General features: G+C 40.7%; 1 protein-coding gene across 2 annotated transcripts in view; it reads right to left on the reverse strand.

The window, feature by feature from the left end:
- STAC (SH3 and cysteine rich domain) overlaps positions 1 to 21639 on the reverse strand; it is a 110952-nt gene extending 89313 nt beyond the window's left edge. The window contains exon 1 of one of the 2 annotated variants that reach the window (XM_060781675.2): positions 21169 to 21639. In XM_060781675.2, the coding sequence (XP_060637658.2) occupies positions 21169 to 21285 (117 nt within the window). In that variant the 5' untranslated portion in view covers positions 21286 to 21639. Of the gene's footprint in view, positions 1 to 5148; positions 5300 to 21168 lie in introns of those variants that run through there. The other variant, XM_060781676.2, reaches the window with a different exon arrangement.
- Positions 21640 to 23359: the final 1720 nt, after the last annotated feature.

Genomic DNA, 23359 nt, shown 5'->3' on the forward strand with positions numbered 1-23359 from the left:
GCAAAAAAAAAGAAGGAACAGGATGAATGTTGTCCTTTGTTCTGGCATACAATAGCAATAACAAAACTTTCTAGCTAACTCAAATTTGGCAAAATGTCTAAGCTAAAATTCAACACTTACAATTGCCCTGCTATACCCTCTATAAACACGACACCCAGAAAGAATAGAGAAATGGCAGTAAGACACTTGATCTGTTTCCACATGGTTAGTGTGTTAGTTTGTTGGGCAAATTTGACAAAGAATTTAGTAATAACAGAATTGTCGTGGCCTATATTTTCGTTTTTCAATTTGTTTCTGATCTGTCTACATAACATCACCCTGATCATGTATACTATATATATATAATACATATAAAATTCTGGATCAATAATTTAATACATCTGATGAAGAGAGGTATTGATCATGAAATCTTGTCTCATTATTTTTTGTCATGAATATAAATCTGTTTGTCATTTTAAGGAAAGAATAAAAGAATGGCGAATTTTCTTGGCTAATGTTATAGATAATAGATATAAGTTAAACTCAATGATATGGTGCAGTGTCCAATTTTCATCCTGTGTTTACTAAATAACGTATACTACATATTGTGGGAATGGTAAACCTTGATTTTTCTGAATCTTGACACGTTATGAACAAAGAAGCAGTTTTTCTTCCTATACCTTCAGGACACATGAACATTTTCCACAACCGTAGTGATGAGAAAGTGCACAGCTTTTCTATGAAAGCTGCGTAGCTTGCATACAAAACCACATAATTTTTCAAAAATCACGCAGCTTCCCCTGGGAAATTTCTGAAAATTGCATAACTTTTAGCACAGAAAGAAAATTGTGAAAGTGCAAACTGGCAACGACTACACTTTCATCAGCTTGAGCATCTTTTCTTGCCATGCAACATTTGAGCTGCAAAGCATTCATTCAAACAGACAAGGACTGCAGTCACAATGTCAAACCCTTCACCATGTTGTTTGTGTGGGGATATTGTGTGAAATTTAGTTTGCATTTTGCACACTTTCCCCAAATACACTGAGAAAAAGAAGATGCGCAGGTGAGCTCCCCCTTCCCAAAGCTGTACAGTTTACTGTCTGTCTGTATTTATTTATTTATGGTATTTCTATGCTGCCTTTCTCAGCCTGAAGGTGACTCAAGGCGGCTCACAAATTGGCAGCAATTTGATGCCACACTCTTCATAACACACAATTAAAAACATTTAACACAAATTATAAAAACCTTGTAAAATCATTAAAAACATATAATCATCAATAACTTCCTGTTAGCTCATTTTCCAAAAGCATTGTCTAAGCCATTCCATGTCCACTCTTTCCTAGTTCCATATTTATCTATGACGCTGTGTTTCCATAGGCTTATTCAAAGAGCCAGGTTTTTACTTTTTTTTGGAATGTCAGGAGGGAGGGGGCCAATCTAATATCCCTAGGGAGGGAGTTCCATAGCTGAGGGGCCACCACTGAGAAGGCCCTGTCTCTTGTCCCACTAGGTGAGCTTGCGATGAAGGTGGGATCGACAGCAGGGCCTCCCCAGAAGGGGGAACTGGTTCATAAGGAGAGATATGTTTGGACAGGTAGGCTGGGCCAGAACCATTTAGTGCTTTATAGGCTAAAGCCAGCACTTTGAATTGTGCTCGGTAGCAAACTGGCAGCCAGTGGAGCTGGCGCAACAGAGGAGTTGTATAAATAAATGACAGAATAGTTTTTTTTCTGCAAAGTTGCATTATTTTGCAAACCCTTGCAGAGTTTTCAAAACTTGCACATGATTTAAACAATGCACTATTTATATTATACTAGAAGCAAAAATGAATTCCCACAAAGTTGTGGGGACTTTCAATGTGCTGTCTTTCTTCCCATACAAATTTCTTGAGTGCTTGGAAACTACAAATTCAATTCCATTTCGTAAACAGACACATTCCCATCCCATTCCACATAAGTATATTGTTTTAGTGACTTTTAGTTGATACTGTTAAGTCCCTTTGAGTCCCATTTGAAAGGTAGCTTATCAATGAGTCAATTAATCAATCAATTTATAACAATAGTGCACCTGTTGAGAACTAGTACTACACATTGTAAATTACTAACATAGCAGATCTTAGATTAGTTTCGGCAGATACACCAGCTGTGCTCCTTTCTAGATTTGGAGGACCCTAAGATGGCAGTGCACACACTGGTAACCTCAAGGTTGGACTTCTGCAATGTGCTTTACATTGGTACCAAGTTTGGAAACTCCAGTTGGTTCAAAATACAGCAGTCAGATTGGTTACAGGCAGGCCTGTAGCGAGGGGGTGGTTTTAGGGGTTCAACCCCCCCGAAATGTTTCAGATTTTTTAAAAAAACCTGGTTTACTCATGAATTTTAACTGGTTAACCCAATCCCCATGCTGCTAAGTCTATTAGATGCAAAAAATTAAGAGTCCCTCCAGAACTGTAAGCACTATCTCAAGCAAATATTGACAATTTATTCACACTGTCATGACTTGCAGCAATAGCCGATGTAGTGAAGCAACCAAGTTGGGGGCCAGACTTGGTGGAGGTGGTTGACAGGGGTGGAGCTGCAGGCTACTGAAGGTTGCACTGCCCCCTGCAGGTGTGCTCTTTGCTTCAGCGTGAGCTAGGGGGCAGGTTTCAACCCCACCCACCCCCAAAATTTTCAAACCTCTCTGAAATTTTCACCCCCCCCCAAAATTGTCAACCCTCCCCGAATTTTTTTTCTGGCTACGGCCCTGGTTACAGGGGTATCCAGGAGTGAATATATTCACTCCAGTAGCTGCCAATTAGTTTCTAGGCAAAGTACAATGCTTTGGTTTTATCTTTAAATATATACATGTTTTGGGTCTATGTTACATAAAGAATCATCTTCTCCATTACAATCAGTCCCATATATTTAGGTCCTCTGGGGGGTGGCTAGGCCACTCCAGCCCACCAGAACTCAATTGGTGACTGTCACCCAGAGGACCTTTTCATCGGCTGCCCCAAGACTGTGAAACAACCTGCTGGAAGAGATCCAATAGCTAAATGAGCTGTCAGATTTTGAAACATATTTGAACACCTAACTCTTTTGGCAGACCTACCCAGCCAGTTTTAATTATGAATTTTAAACTTGCACCGTATGTTTAATCTTTGTTCTGTGTATTTTAATACGTATTTTGTGGAACTATGTTTTAATATGTGGATTTTATAGAATGTTATTTGATGACTGTGTTTTTTAGCAAAGTTGTAACCCGCCTCAAGCCACGAGAAACAAGTAAGAAAAAATATTATTATTATTATTATTATTATTGTTGTTGTTATTGTTATTATTATTCTCAAATTGTATTAAAATAGGTGACTGTCTTTCACCAGGGTTTCTAACATATGCATGACATACCAAAAACAAATACATAAAAATTGTCTGCTATGTTAATCCAGGAATACATATAGTTAAATTCATTTTGTTTCAAACAGCAACTAGTCGAATAGCTCTGGGAGGCTCATAAACAGTCCATGAAGCTGTCAGACTTGGTTTGTTTTTAACTAGGATTTCTCAGTCATACACAGAAACTTTTTTTAGCCTTCCTGGCTGGGAATCATTGACAGATCAATGCTCTGTGCATTTATCAGTCAGGGTAGTTGGTGGTTAAATCAGTCTAGTCTGGCATCCATAAAATCCTTCTAGCCTTCAGCTGGCACGGTGGGAGGAAGGGCAGAGCTGTTTTCCTCTTCTCCCATCTCAAAACATTTCCACCTCATTGCAACCATCATTGCTCTGCAGCTGATCTAAACAACATATTCCTGTGTTGTAGTTGTAGTCATTGAATGCTGTAAAATAATAATAATAATAATAATAATAATAATAATAATAAATCACACAGTCCTCGACACTTGGGAAGTGTTTGACTTGTGATTTTGTGATACGAAATCCAGTATATAGATCTTGTTTGCTGTGACATACTGTGGTTTTGTGTCAGAATAATAATAATAATAATAATAATACATCACACAGTCCTCGACGCTTGGGAGTGTTTGACTTGTGATTTTGTGATATGAAATCCAGCATATAGATCTCGTTTGCTGTGACATACTGTGATTTTGTGTCAGTATAATAATAATAATAATAATAATAATAATAATAATAATAATAATAATAATACACTTTATAATCTGCCCTTCTGAACTCCCTATCAGGTAGAATGACGTTGGAATGAGAAGAAGATTTGATTCAATACAGGAATTTGAACTTGCAATGAGATGTACATTGGATAATGATTTTTGATTGAACCTAAGCTTTTGGGGTCCTGTTCTTGGGGAGGGGGGTGTCATTAAAATTGCTCTGAAATTCAAGGTAATACTCACCATCCTGTTAAATTTTAATAGGGAAATCCATATTCTACAAGTGTTCTTTTAAATATGCAATTACACAACTGTGTACTCTTATGTCCTACAGGAGCAACTGTAGCATTCAATCATACAAGTACTTATTTACGTGGAATTTACTGCAGTTTGATTGCTAGTGAATCCAGGAAGATTATCAAGATTACTTTATTTCCTCTATTTAATTATGCAGGCATCTCATTCCTTCCTCCAAGGAGCTCAAGACATGGGGTTAGCATGAATTCTCTTTACAGTAACCCAGTGCAATACTTATGATAATTATCATTTCAATAACACTAGATAGTTATTATCTCAGTGTCACCCACTTCACAGCCTAGCAGGAATTTGGACTTGGATTTCTCAAATCCAGGTCTCATACTCTCTCCTACTACACCAACTGGGCACATCGCAACCGTCAACATAGCAATTTCCTTGAAAAGTAGCTCTAACTACATTTTATTTTGGTCACCAGCACAGATCAAAGTAAACCAAGTTAGCTCCTAGGATACAGTTTACTGAGTTGCTCCTCCAATAACATTAGTTACCAAGACAATATTCTAACCAAAACGTACAAGTGAAGAAGGAGAGGTCAAGTGTATGAGATAACTTTCCACTAAGAATTTGAACAACAAACACTGAAACTTAAAATCAAGCTATTCCTGAACACTGAGGACCTCTTTCTCACTCCATGAACAGATACAAATTTGTACATTTCATGGCATGGGCATAGTATGTAGCTAATCTTCCCACTTCTCCCAGTATAGAAAATCATATTTATTCACAATGTGTACTTACCATTTTAGGCAGAAATATGGAAAACAGCTGCAGTATAGGAAAGTATTTTCAAATCCTCTTGGGGGATATTAAAGAGTTCTTGTCACGTTTCCTTGAAACTGCACTTTGACTGCTGAATGTTTATTCAACAGACTGAAGAGGTGAATGCTGTCCCTATGCCATTTCCGTCTCCTTTTAAAATATTCAATAGCCAGTAACCTATCCACCACCAATAGAGACTCAGACGGTATTAATTCCATTATGAAGGGGAAATCTCCTTGCAACTCCTTGCCAAACATGGCATGACTTGAAACCAATTAGCTTCAATAGGATTGCAAGTTGGATAATCTAGCTCAAAACTGGGTCCTGATGTTTATATTAGAAACATAATTTAATTAGGATGTATTTACTAACTGTTAAGAAGGTGGGGGTGGTAGGTCATGTATAAGATGCATTGCTATTTCAGGACATCTTTGAAGGGAAAGCTTACAATGTGCTATAAAGGGCTTCTTCTCAAACTTTCAGTAGATGTTGATTGAGCCAATGAGTTATGTCTGCTTTGTCACTGAGCCCAGGAATAGCTCAATTTAGAAGCCAATGAATTCCCTAGGAAAGGTGTATTTTAACCTAACTGCTCAGCAAAGTTTAAGAAAACTGAATGGATAAAGTTGCAACTGACGCACCTTATGTGAGAAATGTTCAGGTCCTCCATTACAGTAATTGTTAAAATTCAGTGATACTCTGTTCCAGGCCCATAGCCAGGATTTCGATTTGGGAGGGGGGGGCTGAGTTTGTTTCGGGGGGGGGGGGGGGGGGGCTGAGTCTGCATGAAAGAGGGTCTATCCTAGCAAACCTTTTGTATTGTTGCCCCAATATCCCCATGCATATGGGAAATATTGAGTATGGTGATCAGATCATGATATGAATAAACATAACAGTTTACATAATGCACCAGTAAGGCCTTTTTGTGAACCACCATGAGAATTTCGGGGGGGGGGGGAGCTGAAGCCCCTCAGCTCCCCCCCCCCCCGGCTACATGCCTGCTCTGTTTTGAAATTAGAATTTATTCCTTGCCCATTTATAAAAAGATGTTCTTAATATACCCAACAATCAAAGCACATACAGCAGTCTTCTGACATTATTTATTTCCAAAAGTTGCTTATTTGATGAATTTTAAACTTGCAACTTACGTTTAATTTCCATTTTGTGTATTTTAATATGTATTATGTGGAAATATGTTTTAATACGTGTATTTTAAAGTATGTTTTTAGGTAAATGTGTGCTTTATATGTAACCTGCCTCAAGCCGTGAAGAGAAGTGGGCAAGAAATCAATGTATTATTATTATTATTATTATTATTATTATTATTATTATCATCACTGTTTTCCTCAGTGTTCTTGATCAACTAAGGAGCAGAAGTTTTTAAGGAGAGCACTTATTATTATTATTATTATTATTATTATTATTATTATTATTATTTGAAACACAACAAGATGAGTCCACAGCAGACAAGATCACTCTGCTGGCTGTTGTACTGGATCACATGTTGGACACTTCCCTATTATTATTATTATTATTATTATTATTATTATGTTTATTTATACCCAGCTTTGTCTCTCCACAAGGAGTATTAAAGCAGCTCAAAGCATCTTTCAGCTGCATCACAACATGCACTAGTATTCCAAACTTTGGGAAATGAGTTTGGGATTTTCAAAAATTTGGATATCTCTCTCCCCCATCCCCACCTTTACAGGAAGCTATCCTAAAATGTGCGAAGGCATACTCATGTACTGAAGATCTGCTCACTAGGGACTTCATCACATGGCACTGGAGAAAATGAGGGAAAGCAGGGGAAAGGGTGGTGTTTCATGGGGTTCTGTCTTTAAAGAAGAAAAAGAATTTACTCACTCCCATCACACTTAGATCACCTCTTCCAGCTTCTAACTCAACCATCCACTTAATTCTCATCACATGGGCAGGCAACGATCCCTCCCATTTCAAGGATACTAGCACACTTTTAAAAACAGTCATTCTTCAAGACAACACTGCCTTCAAGACCCTTCCACTGAAACAGAACCACCTTTCTTAAAGCTGCACTTTCTGTGGGGTCGATTGCACTGAGCTTTCCTCCCATTGTCCCTCCAGGATTTCAATTATTTATCTTTAAAAAAAAAGCACCCTGGATCATAGGAAGTGGTTTTAAATTAACCCTTTCCCCAAAACTCTGCTTGGGAATCTGAGGAAATTGGCATTTCAGCTCATCCCACACACAGTGTTATCATTTTATTTAAAAGTGGGCAACAACAGTGGGCAACAGGAATTAACATCACACTAGGAAATTGGCCATTTGGCCTGTCTCCATGCAGGGAATTTAAAAATAAATAAATAGTCAACCAGCTTAGAAATCGTTGGGAAAACCAACACTATAGAAACGGCAAAATAACTCACTCCCACAGTTGAAGCTTGCATGATGTGAAGGGCACAGTTGGTTGTTTTTTTTTCCAAAATGTGTATAAACGCTGATTTTATTGTATGTAATGAAGTCCTAGGAGGAACTATAGGGCTTGATGGAAATGCTACTATGTTGGCAGAACACCGCTTTTGCCTCTAATATAAGGATCTCTTCACACAAGGCAAAAATGCCCCATTTTGCCACCTTCATGCACATCTTTGATAGGGTCTGCTGTGCAGGCCCCACCCACTTTTCTCCCAAAGTGGAGGTGAAGTGCCAAAAGGCACTTCACCCTCTACTACGGGGAGGAAAGCATCAGGTGCGCTACTTGCACTTTTGGCCCCCAAACCCCCTGTGATGGCAGAAAGGGTAGCGGGGCAAAATGCATTGCCACCTTTTCTTCCATATGATGGGATGGAAAAGGTGCCAACACATCTTTTCCTTCCCTCCATGTATGATATGGGGAGAAGGGAGGGTGCACGGGTCACCACGAGTTACTCTGTGCTCCTTTTCTTTCTCCAGTGAAAACCAGGTCCCAAGAGAAATATAGGCAGAATACTTCAAATATACTGGCAGAGCTTTCTGTCAGCAGAGCCATGCCCATGGTATCTACTGGAGGTTGGTTTCAGGACCCACCCATCCATCCTGCCATAGACACCAAATTCTGTGGATGCTCAAATGCCATTATATACAATATTGTAGTAAAATGGTATCCCTTATATAAAATGGCAATATCAAAGTTTGTTTTTTGAATTTTTAAAAATATTTTCAAGCCATGGTACTTGAATCCATGGATACGGAACCTGAGGGTATGAAGGACTGAAAGAACAAAGCAGGCTAATCTTTGGTGCAACACATTTTTCTCTCACAGTCTTCAGTGGGAAAGGATGGCATTTCAAAAACAAACTATGCCCCTTATAGAGCAAAGGGTATAATGTTAAAGTACTCAATCACAACTCCCCAGCACAAAGACAGGAATTTCACAAATCCAAATTTCTGTCCTAGCGGTGGTGTTGCTTTCCCTCACAAATGGGAAAAGTAATACAAATGATATAGACTGCGATGCAATGATATAGCTCACTGATCTCCTGGTCTCTCAGAGCTCACAGTTGAGAAATGGGGGAGCAGGAGGGAATGACATCCTGAATTCTGGCTTTTGTAACACTTCTCTTATTAGGATTTGAGACAGAAGCACTTGACACCTAAACTTAGTTCATCAAGTCAAAACAACCAAGGACATTTCCTGACAAGGCCCTTATTACGTAGTTGACCTCCTTCATTCACATAATTTAACGGAGAATCCAAATACTGCTATCAACCAAAGTTGTTGCCTCCAATGCTTTCTGCCAGCTTCTGTATTTTCCTTATCAGCAAAAACATGCTAAAAGGTAAAGCAGAAATAACTGCCAAATATATTTCAATGGATAGTGCAGGGAAACAAACATTTGGAATTAAGTACTAATTAAGTAAGAATACAAATTATGACTTTCTAATATTTAGTATCAGAACATGTCTTGATTTAAAATTGCTCCTCTTATCATTTGCACAACTTTGCACAAAAATTGGAAAGAGGAACTTACAATGAAGGTAATGCACGAAAACCTTACCTTCTTGGTGGTTGCACCTACAAGACTCTTACAAGACTCTAAACTCCCTTCTCTACACATTGGCAGGCAAAAAAAACTCCCTTTTGCTTACCAAGTGATTAACTGTTAAGTGGCCTTTGAATAAGTTCTTTTAAGACAAGTGTGATGTATTTTCATTAATATTAAGCTGCTTTAAATGTCTTTCAAACTGTTTTGAAATTAGCTTTTCATTTGAACATGTAATTTATTTTATTTTATTTTATTTGTTTTATCCATTGTTTTAAGTGTATTTCATTTTAACTTTAACATGTATGAGGCCCCATGCTGGGAGAAAGGATGGATATTAAACAAACAAATGTTCCATTAGATTCAGAAATCCTGGTTAAAGGTTAAGAGTTCATGTAAGAAATGTCATCGTCTCTTCTTACTGTAAGAAGTTATTAATTTTAACAAAACCACATAGTTGTTCATTGGAAACAACTCTAAACAACTGAATTTAGGCATATATAATCATCCCCTCCTTTTATTGGACCATTGGTCTAGTTAACACTGTATGACTTTCTATAGCAACGCAATTAAAAAATAATTCTACCAAAAGCAACCAACATAATCATTAATGATATAAATATTTATTGGCTAATTTATACATTGTCCTCATGTTTTCCAGGCACATAGGATAATATGGAATCACAACATTATAACATTAAAACTTCATATTAAACAAAGAATAATGGGAGGAAAGCACCACCATCATAAGCATATTACCAGAAATGTACTAATAATCAATCACTATAAAATTAGAAAGAGGTATGGTGATCAATTATCATTAAATATCATCCAAGATCAATTATATATTTTTACAGGCAACACAGCAAGCATTAACCAAGTACATATTAAGAATTTGTGTCATACTTCAGGTATTAAATTTACAACCATACTCTGTAGCACTCCAGAAATTATTAGACTGCATATCCCATCTTTTCATTTCAGTAGAGAAAATGGTGAGGAAAAATGAGAAAGGAAGCCTAAGCTGTAAAAGGTTGGCTAACACAATATATTGATACTATAGGTCTATAATCCCGATAATATTATCCAGCATCGCACTAGCTATGGAACAAAAGAGTTACCTTCCAGTATCTAAGGTTAAGATCAAGTTTTTGGGTCTCTCCACATAACTGTAACTACATCCTGTATACTCATGTATAAGTCTAAAATGTTAGTCAAAAAATTAACCCAAAAAAACTTGGTTGATTTATCCATGGTCCATGTGAGCATTGTATTTTGTCTTTGATCAAAAAAGAAGTCATCCCCTTCTCTGAATATAGCGGCAAAAGGAAAGAGCTTAGTCCATCCCAGGACAACCTAAAAGAAGCTGCCATGGTACCACTTCCAGGCTTTTTTAATGCCTGTTTGGGGAAATGGTAGTAATTGTCCCCTCAATGTAGTCAAGAGTTGTATCAAAACTCTTTATTTTGGTCCCAAAACCTGTCCTCAACTTATACATGAGGTTGATTTACATATGAGTATATAAGGTGACATCAGATGGCTACTAGGGCCAGCTCTCCACAAGTTCTCCTGTTGATGGATTGAGGTAACTGTCAGCACAGGTTTCTAGGTTTCATGATCTTGATTTGAGATTAATACAAATATCTGCAATAGTAAGGTGAGCAGCAGTAGAGCTCAGTAATATTACTTTTTTGGAGCACAGTTCACAGAAATCTCTTGACAGCATAGGCAGCTTCCCTTTCATGACACCCACATTCTGCTGTCTAGTGGTAAGATTTGCCTTGATGAATGAGTTCGCATCAAAAAACTTCCTGCACACTGAAAACTGGCAGGTAAGTGTTAAAGATGTTCACCTAGATTTCCACCTGATACACCAGATATCTGTGGGATTGGAGTTTGAATGCTCTAATGTCTATTCACTTCTCATGTATTTTTTTGCTTGTAGCCAGATGTTGTTTGGTCATGAAAAGTTTTACTACATGAATTTCTTGAGAAGTTCTTTCTGATGGGGTATTGCAAGAGTCAGGAACTATAGCAAGTCTGGGAGCCAATCTTCTGCCCACAAGAATGACCTGGAGATCTTTTTCTGGCTTTGAAAAGAGGCCGTTTAAAAATATAGGTATTACATATTTTAAAAGTGAATTACTGGAAACTTCAGGAAACGCAATTCACTGTGGGACCTTTGTTTGACTACGAAAATGGACCCTGAGTAGACTGAAAGAGAAGAGCAGAGGTTCTCAATCTTTGGTCATCTCTATATTTCAAAATTTAACTCCCAGAACCCTCAGCTGTCAGGATCACTACTCAGGAAGTCTAGAAAATGAATTCCAAAAAGGAGTAGAGAACCAAATATTGACAACTACTGGGATAAGGATGGGACAAACAGCTATGGGAATAATGTGAATTGGCCAGCCTTGGTGTGCAAGAAAACAAAACAAGGACCAGAGAGATTCAGGTCCAATCTCTACTGTATACATTCAATTCTGGATGGCCCCGTGAAATTCTGCCTCTTCTAGTAGTTATCTCAGGATAACCTGGGCTAGCTTGGTTTAGCTCCTCATCAAGACAAGCCAGGGGATACTCTCAAGTTTGCCTGAAACTCTGGAGCAAACTAGTAGCAGCTGCAAAATGTGGAAAGCAGATTCATACCAGTCCACTGTCCACATGGGCCATCACCACTTCCCTCTTTTTCTTGCATTCATCAGTACAGAAGAAATGGGGTGGACTGTGCATTTGTCATGGCTGTCAAATGGCCACAGAACCCATGAGAGCTCCTCACCAATGGAGCCTGGTGCTGACATCAGCAGAAGTGCCCACATCATCAGGTCAAAGAATAGGGTGATTCTTCCTCCTGCTGTTCTCTCCATGGTGGCCAGAAGCCTCACAGAATATTATAGATCTGTCTATGGACACAGTGTCACAGACTATCTGGCTGGACCATGTGGTCTCTGCCATTGCAGGTTCAGAGTGATGTGTAGGCTACTTCTGGGGCCAGTCCCAAGCATTTCTGTTCCAGGCTGTCCCTAGCTTCACTGGCCAGTACAGATTAGGACCAAGGTTCACATCATGCCATTTAATGTATTAGACTACTCTTTCTCTTTCAGTTTAACATACTTCATAGGATTACTGTGTGGATCAAATGGAGAAGATGAAAATATGGATGCTGTATTGAATTTTTGGAGCAAACATGGAATATGTATTAAAAATATTCAAAACAAGGTATTATATACTGTACATTTATTAATACATACGTAGAAGTGTGTTTGTGTTTCTTCAACTGTCAATTTATGGAAACCCCATGAATTTTGTTGAGTCTTCTTAGACAAAAAAATACTCATGGGTAGTTCTGACAATTCCTTCCTCTGAAATATAACCTATAGCACCTGAGATTCACTGGTGGTCTCTCATCCAAGTACTAATCAGGTCTGATCCGGTGCTATAAGATCATATGAGATCTGGTACCTTCAGGGTATGTCTATACTTGGGAATACAATGCAAAAAAGATACCTTGCGATTTGTTTCATAAAGATCACATAGACAGAAAATATTGCAAAGAACGAAAATAACTTTCTGGCCTTGCATCACATGTTTTAGTGCAAATATTAAGACACAAATAGTGTTCAATTTAGCAAGTATTGCAGAATGCCAATGCCCACTACAATTCTCTTAACCTTTCAGCCATATTGGCAACAACATTTTGGGAGCTGTTGTGAAATAATTATATAAACATAGTCTGCTTCAAAGAATATTCTGTTGAACTTAGTATGCCAAATAAATACTTCTGGGATAACTGCATGGACCTGCTACATAGCAGATACATACTGTGTTGAGAACCTCTCTTCATCTGCACAATTGTACTGATTTGCCTATTTGTGGTCATGTGATCATATTTCTGCACATCCTTTTAATTCTGCCTTCCTACACTATTGTTATTCATTATTTTTAATTTTTAATTTACTTTCAGCACAATGACAGCATTTTTAAAAAAGACAAAAAAGCATATATATATATATATATATATATATATATATATATATATATAAATGCTCTGTGTATAATGAGTACCTTAAAAACAAAAGAACCAATGAATGAAATCACACCAAATTTGGCAACAAAATGCCTCACAACACAAGGAGTGACCTTCACTCAAAAAATATGATTTTGTCACTTGGGAGTTGTAGTTGCTAAGATTTATAGTTCACCTACAATCAAAAAGCATTCTGAACCAAACTTGGCACACGGTTCTCCCATGACCAACAGAAAACACTGGAAGGGTTTGGTGGGCAGTGTCCTTTGGTTTTGGAGTTGTAGTTCACCTACATCCAGAGAGCACTGTGGACTCAAACAATGATGGATCTGGCCCAAACTTCGAACAAGCACTCAATACGCCCAAATATGAACACAGATGGAGTTTGGGGGAAATAGACCTTGACATTTGGGAGTTGTAGTCACTGGGATTCACAGTTCACCTACAATAAAAGAGCATCCTGAACCCCACACATGACGGAATTGGGGCAAACTTCCCACACAGAACCCCAGGGACCAACAGAAAATACTGTGTTTTTCTTTGGTGACCCTTCTGACACCCCCTCACAACCCCCCCTCCAGGGGTCCCAATCCCCAGGTTGAGAAATGCTGCCTTAAGTCCATCCAGTCCAATTCCCTTCATCAGGGCAAGAAAATATAATCAAAGCTCTCCTGACAAAGAGCCATCCAGCCATAGATATAGATAGATATGATTCACACGCACACAGATATAATATCATAGATTTGAAAGGGACCTCTAAAGAAAGTCAATTATATGTTGCACGTTCCAGAGTAGGAGGACCCCAACCCGATATTGTTTTATTGTAGGCATGTTGGCAAACAAATGGGAGGGACTCAGTGCACCAAGGTAGGTGACAGCGATGTTGTAGGACTGGGAGCTATTGACAGATTTTGTCATTAATATTTACTGAAAGAGGAATCACAGGGGGAAAGCAGATTGGCATAGATAGAGACCTTTGGTGACAGTTCAGCTAGAATGCTGGATTGCTTGCTTTGTTCAATAAAGTACTAAGACTTAAGTATAATTATTATTTCAGTGGATTGTGGAACTTAATCTCTATACAAAAAAGAACGTATGTACTTTAATTCCAGTGAATTTCTTTCCAAACTACCATGTTTAGGATTCCAGCCAGAGTCAAAAGAGTTGCGTCATGACTTGTCTAAGTGATTTCATAAATGTCTCAGTAATGCTGGCTTGACCTGGCGAATCCACATTTGGCCTAATTTTGCTTTCTCCATAGTAATGAAAGTTCAGAGACTTTTCCCGAGACTGATCCATGACATTCATCTGGCAAACTTAGCTATAAGTTATACAAGCTGAATGAGGCATGAGAGAAAGAAGTCCCATTGCAACTGTCCCATTGCAACAATCCATTAAGAAACAATGTGAAATTAATTCCATTAAGTGCAGGAATTAAAAAAAAAGCAATAATGCCACAGATCACTTTAATCCGTACTTAGTCTACATCTGCCTGTAAATGAACATTACTGGTTTCAAGAAACTCATCTGAAAAAGGGAAGCGTCAACTCCCTGCCATCTAAGATGAAAAGGTGGTTAGAGGACTCTAAAGAAGCAAATTTAGCACCATGGTAATGACACCGATGGGCTTTTTCACTTGCTTTAAGAAGAGGAAGAAGAGACATGTATCAGAACACTTAGAAGTAAGTGTGTGTTTGTAGCACAGAACTCAAATTAATGCCCGGAATTCAGGTAGAGTATTGCAAAAACGGCTGCTTTAGTGCTGCGTTGAAAAGATGTAGGGTCATTAAGATTGCCTTCATTGCCTTTTCGAAATGTAAGGAACTCCCACAAAAGCTGCCATATTCACGTTACCCCCACAAAAACACTTCACTTATAAAAGTTATCTGCTCCATTAGCAAGTAAGAGCAAGATGGATGAGAAGCTGATGATTACATACATCTTCCATGCCTACCTCTATTTATCTACAAAACTGGATAATATACCAATTTCTCATGAGACTGTAACAAGTAGGGCTGGCATCAAAATATTGCTGTGCCCTCTCCAACCTGTTAAGAGGAGTGTCCCATTTGAGGCCTCTGGCAAGCCTGGAACAGGAGTCTTGTTACACAGTTGGGGCTTTCTGAACAAGGGTCACATTTCAGAGGAAAAACACCTACTGTCCTCCATTCCTCCTGACCTTTCCACCTCGACTTAAATAGCACTAAAGGATTTAGGATAGGAGCCAGCTGTCATGGTTTAGTATTTTAATACAATTGTGCCTTCTATATCAGTAGGATAGAAAAGTTAGGCTGAGTTTGAATTAAAAGGTAAAGGAGCTATCCAAGGTGCTGAAACATAGCCTTCAAATAAGTTCAGCACACTGGATAGTTCATTTAAATCCTACTTAAAATCCAAAGCCAGGCACTTCCGTGGGGAATGCGAACAGTTTTATCAATAATTGTGGGTGTGTCCAAATGCCACTCCTATGTTTGTTTTTCTTAGTTGCTCAATGTTCAGCAGAGTCATGGTTTCCCACTTGACAAAACAATGGTGTTTTATTGGTTTACTAGCTGTCCCCTGCCATGCATTGCTATGGCCCATATGGGGGTTCTGTGGCCCACATGGGGGAAGTTTGGCCCAATTCTATCATTGGTGGGGTTCAGAATGCTCTGTGATTGTAGGTGAACTATAAATCCAAGTAACTACAACTCCCAATTGTCAAGATTCTATTTTCCCCCAACTCCACCAGTGTTCACATTTGGGCATATTGAGTATTAGTGTAGAGTTTCATCCAGATCCATTATTGTTTGAGTCCACAGTACTCTCTGGAGGTAGGTGAGCTACAACTCCAAAACCAAAGGACACTCCCCTCTAAACCCTTCCAGTATTTTCTGTTGGTCATGGGAGAACTGTGTGCCAAGTTGGTTCAATTCCATTGTTGGTGGGGTTCAGAATGCTCTTTGATTGTAGGTGAACTATAAATCCCAGCAATTACAACTCCCAAATGACAAAATCAGTTTTTTTGAGTGAAGGACATACATTGGGTTGTTAGGTGTCTTGTGTCCAAATTTGGTGTCAATACGTCCAGTGGTGTTTGAGTTCCGTTAATCCCAGAAACGAATATTACATTTTTATTTATATAGCTATGGCAAGTCAGGCCAATTTTATTTGTGTAAGGAAAGGAAATAGTAATGGCTTTTAGTTGTTCTGTTTCAGATGCAAGTCTGAAATGGGTAATTCGTCCTATAATGAAATTGGTAATTATCAAACTGTTAATTATGAAAGAACCCAAAATACTATTGTGTTTTAATTAAAAATTGGTCTCAGTAAAAACATAACTGAAACACTAAGGGAGATCTCATTACTACTTATAACTTTTCAACTATAGTTAGAATATCAGAACACTTAGTTGGAATACTGGTGTAGTTAGGATATCACTAGAAACCTATTAGCACTCCTGCATTCTTCGCTGAGCTGAAACAACAAATGGACCATGAAAAATTTGCAAGCAGGCATGATTGATGTTTTACAGCATGGACTGCATTTGCTGTTTGTGTTTAAAGAAAAACTGAAAGCAAAATTGTCAACCTTTGAGAGAGAGAAAAATAGAGCCTTGTGCAGCTGTATACAGAGATTTAAGCCCAATTGCTAGTGTCAATCACACGAGATCCACTCTATCAGCTGCTAAATAGCAAGCAATAGGTAAATTCCTCTGATTCATTAGTTCTACTCTAGCTGGAATTGGCAATTAGATTTAGGCCAAAGTAACTACTATATACCGGTGTGGTATAGTGGATAGACTGCTGCACAAGGGCACAGGATGACCAGGGTTTGGATCCTCATTCAGCCATGGAAACCCACTCAGTGATCCTGGGCAAAATACACTCTCTCAGCCTCAGAAGTGAGCAAGGACAAACCCCCTCTGAACACATTCTGCCAAAAAAACAACAACAACAACATCCCACTATATGGTAGTCTTAGGCCTTAAGTCCTCTATAAATCAGAAATGACTTGAAGGCACACAAATTTACATTTTGCTCACACCAAGTAAAATCAATTAATACCAATTCAAAGGAAAACAAGTCAAAACAAGTTTGGTCTGGAGTCCTAATATTCCCTATTATTCTCCTCTAAACTCCAGGGGACCTTACTTATGGAAAGTAACAGTGCGTAGCTTTAGTGCTTCACTGCACAACAATCAAGACTGTCCTTGGACAGCGTAGTGCCAAAGTGATTTTTCTTTTTTGCACAACCGCATCCAAAGCATGATCTTTTACTACGTTGGGGTCTACCCTCTAAGTGCCTGTTAGATTCCTCTGTTTCACTGGAAAGAGGCTGCCTGGGGCCTTGCTAAATGGCTGCATTGATATTTCCTATATTAGTAATGCTAATTATATCCTGGAAGCACCATCCAAATCTTTTCCATGACTTGTTGGAGAATGATACAAATATAGTAATGGCCCTCATTTCAGAAAATGCTGTAATCCCGTGTTTCTCAACCTGGGGGTCAGGAAGGGGTCATGAGGGGGTGTCAGAAGGATTACAATAGACCCCCAGAAAACACAGTATTTTCTGTTGGTCATGGGGGTTCTGTGTGGGATGTTTGGCCCAATTCTATTGTTGGTAGGGTTCAGAATGCTCTTTGATTGTAGGTGAACTATAAATCCCAGTAACTACAACTCCCAAATGTCAATTTTCCCCAAACTCCACCAGTGTTCACCTTTGGGCATATTGAGTATTCGTGCCAGGTTTGGTCCAGATCCATCATTGTTTGAGTCTACGTCTCTTTCTGGATGTAGGTGAACTACAACTCCAAAACTCAAGATCAATGCCTACCAAACCCTTCCAATATTTTCTGTTGGTCATTGGAGTTCGGTGTGCCAAGTTTGGTTTAAATCCATCATTGGTGGGGTTCAGAATGCCCTTTGATTGTGGGTTAACTAAAAATCCCAGCAACGACAACTCCCAAATGACAAAATTAATCCCCCCCCCCAACCCCACCAGTATTCAAATTTGGATGTATCGGGTATTTGTGCCAAATTTGGTCCAGTGAATGAAAATACATTCTGCATATCAGATATTTACATTACAATTCATAACAGTAGCAAAATTGCGGTTGTGAAGTAGCAACCAGGCATGTAGCCAGGGGGGGGGGGCTCGGGGGGCTTCAGCCCCCCCCGAAATTCTCATGGTGGTTCGCGAAAAGACCTTACTGGTGCATTATTTAAACTGTTATGTTTATTAATATCATGATTTGATCACCATACTCAATATATCCCATATGTATGGGGGTATTGGGGTAATGATACAAAAGGTTTGCTAGGCTAGACCCTCTTTCACTCAGACTCAGCCCCCCCCCTAAACTCAGCCCCCCCCCCGAAACCCCCCCTGAAAATTTTTTAGCCCCCCCCGAAACGAAATCCTGGCTACGGGCCTGGTAGCAACAAAAATAATTTTATGGTTGGGGGTCACCACAATATGAGGAACTGTATTAAGGGGTCACAGCATTAGGAAGGTTGAGAACCACTGCTGTAATCTCTTCCCAAGGAGGGCCATAGAATTAGAACAGAGTCTCATACCAGTGAAGATTTCTACTACAACAGGCTGGCCTTTGTACATGTGGATTAAGGGACTAGAGACCAGATTCTCAGCTATGCTAACAGATAACAAGTTGAGTTGCTGTGAGTTTTTCAGGCTGTATGGCTATGTGGCAGTAGCATTTTCTCCTGACGTTTCACCTGTATCTATGGCAGGCATCATCAGAGGTTGTGAAGTTTCTCCAGGCAGGAAGCAGCCAAGTCTTGAAACTGCAAAGCCATTCAATGCTAATTGCAGCATTCACACTTGCCTCAAAGAGACAAGTATTCTTTTCTCCCACCCTAGACATTCCATAGACATATAAACCCCAACTGCCTAGTTTCCAACAAACTTCACAACCTCTGAGGATGCCTGCCATAGACGCAGGCGGAACATCAGGAGAGAATGTTCAACATCTTTATTAATGACTTAGATGAAGGGTTAGAAGGCATGATCATCAAGTTTGCAGATGACACCAAATTGGGAGGGATAACCAATACTCCAGAGGACAGGAGCAGGATTCAAAACCATCTTGACAGATTAGAGAGATGGGCCAAAACTAACAAAATGAAGTTCAACAGTGACAAATGCAAGATACTCCACTCAGGCAGAAAAAAATGAAATGCAAAGATACAGAATGGGGGATGCCTGGCTCGGCAGCAGTATGTGTGAAAAAGATCTTGGAGTCCTTGTGAACAGCAAGTTAAACATGAGCCAACAATGTCATGTGGCGGCAAAAAAAGCCAATGGGATTTTGGCCTGCATCAATAGGAGCATAGTGTCTAGATCTAGGAAAGTCATGCTACCCCTCTATTCCGCCTTGGTTAGACCACACCTGGAATACTGTGTCCAATTCTGGGCACCACAATTGAAGAGAGATATTGACAACAATGTCATGTGGCGGCAAAAAAAGCCAATGGGATTTTGGCCTGCATCAATAGGAGCACAGTGTCTAGATCCAGGGAACTCATGCTACCCCTCTATTCTGCTTTGGTTAGACCACACCAGGAATATTGTGTCCAATCCTGGGCACCACAATTGAAGAGAGATATTGACAAACTGGAATGTGTCCAGAGGAGAGCTACTAAAATGATCAAGGGTCTGGAGAACAAGCCCTATGAAGAGCGGCTTAAAGAGCTGGGCATCTTTAGCCTGAAGAAGAGAAGGCTGAGATATGATAGCCATGTATAAATATGTGAGAGGAAGTCACAGGGAGGAGGGAGCAAGCTTGTTTTCTGCTGCCCTGGAGACTAGGACACGGAACAATGGCTTCAAACTACAAGAAAGGAGATTCAATATGAACATTAGGAAGAACTTCCTGACTGTGAGAGCCGTTCAGCAGTGGAACTCTCAGCCCCAGAGTATGGTGGAGACTCCTTCTTTGGAAGCTTTTAAACAGAGGCTGGATGGCCATCTGTCAGGGGTGCTTTGAATGTAATATTCCTGCTTCTAGGCAGGGGGTTGGACTGGATGGCCCATGAGGTCTCTTCCAACTATATGATTCTATGATTTTTTTTTTGTTGTGTCAGGAGTGACTTGAGAAACTGCAAGTCGCTTCTGGTGTGAGAGAATTGGCCGTCTTCAAGGACGTTGCCCAGGGGATGCCTGGATGATTTGATGTTTTTATCATCCTTGTTGGAGGCTTCTCTCATGTCCCCGCATGAGGAGCTGGAGCTGACAGAGGGAGCTCATCTGCCTCATTCTATGAATGCTACTGGAACATGGCCATACCGCCCGAGAAACTCACAGTAATGTCATGAAAGCCTTTGTCAACAGATAACAAGTTGTTGTGGCTTGTGGGTATCTCCTGCCCTTGACGTCATGCAGAGATGCATCACGATTCTGTGGATCTGCTTTGTAGTGGCACAGCTGCCATGCTCCTCCTGAGACATAATCCAGGGAGAAACTTTTCACCTGTTAGACCACTTCATAGTGGAGTATGGGATGTTGAACAGAGCCATTCTGGCAAGTCAGGGAAGGCATGCCAGGCCAAGAATAACAAGAAAGGAAGAGGGATACTGTTTTGTCAAAGGATGACTGCTCTCCTCCACCAAGCATGCCCCACCGCCAAGGCTCCGGCTACCCGGCTACTGACCTATCTATCAGTTTAATGGCCAAATTCCTGGAAAGGCTACAAAAAGAAATACTTTCCTATCATAAATCTGCCACACGCTCTGTTTAAGAGTGACCAAGATGTAAACCCAGAATGGCCAAATATAGGAATGCCTTTCAAGACCTCTTTTAAGAGGGAGGTGGACCCCACAAAGTTTCACCTCTGATCCAGCGAAGGGGGATCCAAGCACCATCATCCCCAGGCACAAGGAAAGGATGCGGGTGGAGATGGAGAGGAGAAGGATCAGGAGAAGGGTCCTCTCCATCTCCATGCAACAGATGGGAGGGAGCAAAGGTACCTTGGATTCCTGGCTGGTGGTGGAGGCAGGAGAAGGGGGCTGGTCGGGGCTCTCGGCGTCGTTGTCCTTCTCCCCCCCGTCCAGGCTGTCTTCACTGGCGTTGCTGGGAGGAATCATGGTGGAGGGGCGAGGGAGAGCTCACCCGGCTTAGGATTTCACGTGTTGGGCAGCCTCCATTCCGAAGGAGCCGAGCAACTCAGCTTGGACTTCTTCCTTGGGGTTTCCTTTTTAAAAAAGCGACCGCCTCCCTGCCTCCCTCCTCCTCCTCCTCCTCCTCCTCCAAAGGCTGTTGAATTGATGATGCTTTTGCCTGTACGCGAAAATGAATGAGGATAGTGGAGGCGCAGGGAGGGGGATGCTGCTGTTGCTGTTGCTGTTGCTGCTGCTGCTGCTTCGGGGGCGTCCTTGGCTTCCTGGCTGCCTTGGGGCTGGGAATGGGGAATGTGCCCAAGTAGAAAACCTGGGAGGAACACATGGAGGCGAAGGGGAGGAGCAAGGGCTGCCCTCGGAGGGGAGGAAGGAAAGCCCTGCACAACCCCCCCCCCCCCCCCAACGTGCATCAGGCTCCAGCATCAGCAGGACTTGTCCCCAGACTCCTAGCAAAGGACCCATAGCCCTCTATCCACAAATCCCCAGTTTTTCCCAATCCAACTCTCCCTCTTTCCCAACCAGTGCTGGGTTCAGAGTGGCACACACACACACACACAGTCTTTATGAGCATACAACAAGAAAACTGACATACCACAAAGATATATATCTATATATCTATATCTATATACATAAAAATGTAATGTTCGTTTGTGGGATTAACATAACTCAAACTCAAAAACCACTAGATGAATTGCCACCAAATTTGAGTTATGTTAATCCCACAAACGAACATTACATTTATATATATCATTTCTAAGCCAAAGAGCCGCTGTTGTCCGTAGACACCTCCAAGGTCATGTGGCCAACATGACTGCAAGGAGCGCCGCTAGCTTCCCGCCGGAGTGGTACCTATTGATCTACTCACATTTGTATTTTTTCGAACTGCTAGGTTGGCAGAAGCTGGGACTAACAGCAGGTGCTCACATTACCCTAAAACTTTACCTTTACACACACACACACATAGGTAAAGTTTTTCTCCTGACATTAAGTCTAGTCCTGTCCAACTCTGGGGGGTGATGCTCATCTCCATTTCTAAGTCGAAGAACCAGCATTGTCCATAGACACCTCTATAGACACCTCCAAGGTCATGTGGCTGGCATGACTGCATGGAGCACTGTTACCTTCCCGCCGGAGCGGTACCTATTGATCTACTCACATTTGCATGTTGTTGAACTGCTAGGTTGGCAGAAGCTGGGGGTAACAGTGGGAGCACAGCCCGCTCCACGGATTTGAACCACTGACCTTTCAGTCTTCCCCCCAGGTGATTTTACAGGTCTGGCACAAGATCTCAACAAGACCCTGAAACTACTATAATTGTGGAAGGGTTCTTTACAGGTAACAGGTCCTGAATCATTGCTCCCTTTTTATGTCAGTTCTTGTCAGCTACAGTGGACAATAGTTTCCACTATTTCTTTATGTTTTCTTCTGCTTTCTTCTTATTTCCTTTATCATGATGACAAGGTTAACATCAACACTTTTCCCACTGTGAATTAGCAAGAAGGTGATTAATTTGCAGATTGCAGGACAACAACAACACTTACTTACTTACTTAGGCGATCCCTCGTTGGACGAGTAAGATGGTCTTCCATTATGGATTTCCTTGTGGGTCCGTATGTGGCTGTGGAGCCCTATTCTTGCTCTGCATCTTCTTCCGCAGTGGGGGCATTGGTTTCCAGGTGGAAGGTGGTCCCGGTCGGGGTTGGCTTGACGCGCCTTCCTCCTGGCACGTTTCTCTCTTTCACCCTCCACTCGTGCCTCCTCGAATTCTGCAGCACTGCTGGTCACAGCTGACCTCCAGCTGGAGCGCTCAAGGGCCAGGGCTTCCCAGTTCTCAGTGTCTATGCTAGAGTTTTTAAGGTTGGCTTTGAGCGCATCTTTAAATCTCTTTTCCTGTCCACCAACGTTCTGTTTTCCGTTCTTAAGTTCGGAGTAGAGCAACTGCTTTGGGAGACGGTGGTCAGGCATCCGGACAATGTGGCCGGCCCAGCGGAGTTGATGTTGGAGGACCATCGCTTCAATGCTGGTGGTCTTTGCTTCTTCC

Source organism: Anolis sagrei, chromosome 6 (genome assembly GCF_037176765.1).
Source record: "Anolis sagrei isolate rAnoSag1 chromosome 6, rAnoSag1.mat, whole genome shotgun sequence".
NCBI lineage: Eukaryota > Metazoa > Chordata > Lepidosauria > Squamata > Dactyloidae > Anolis > Anolis sagrei.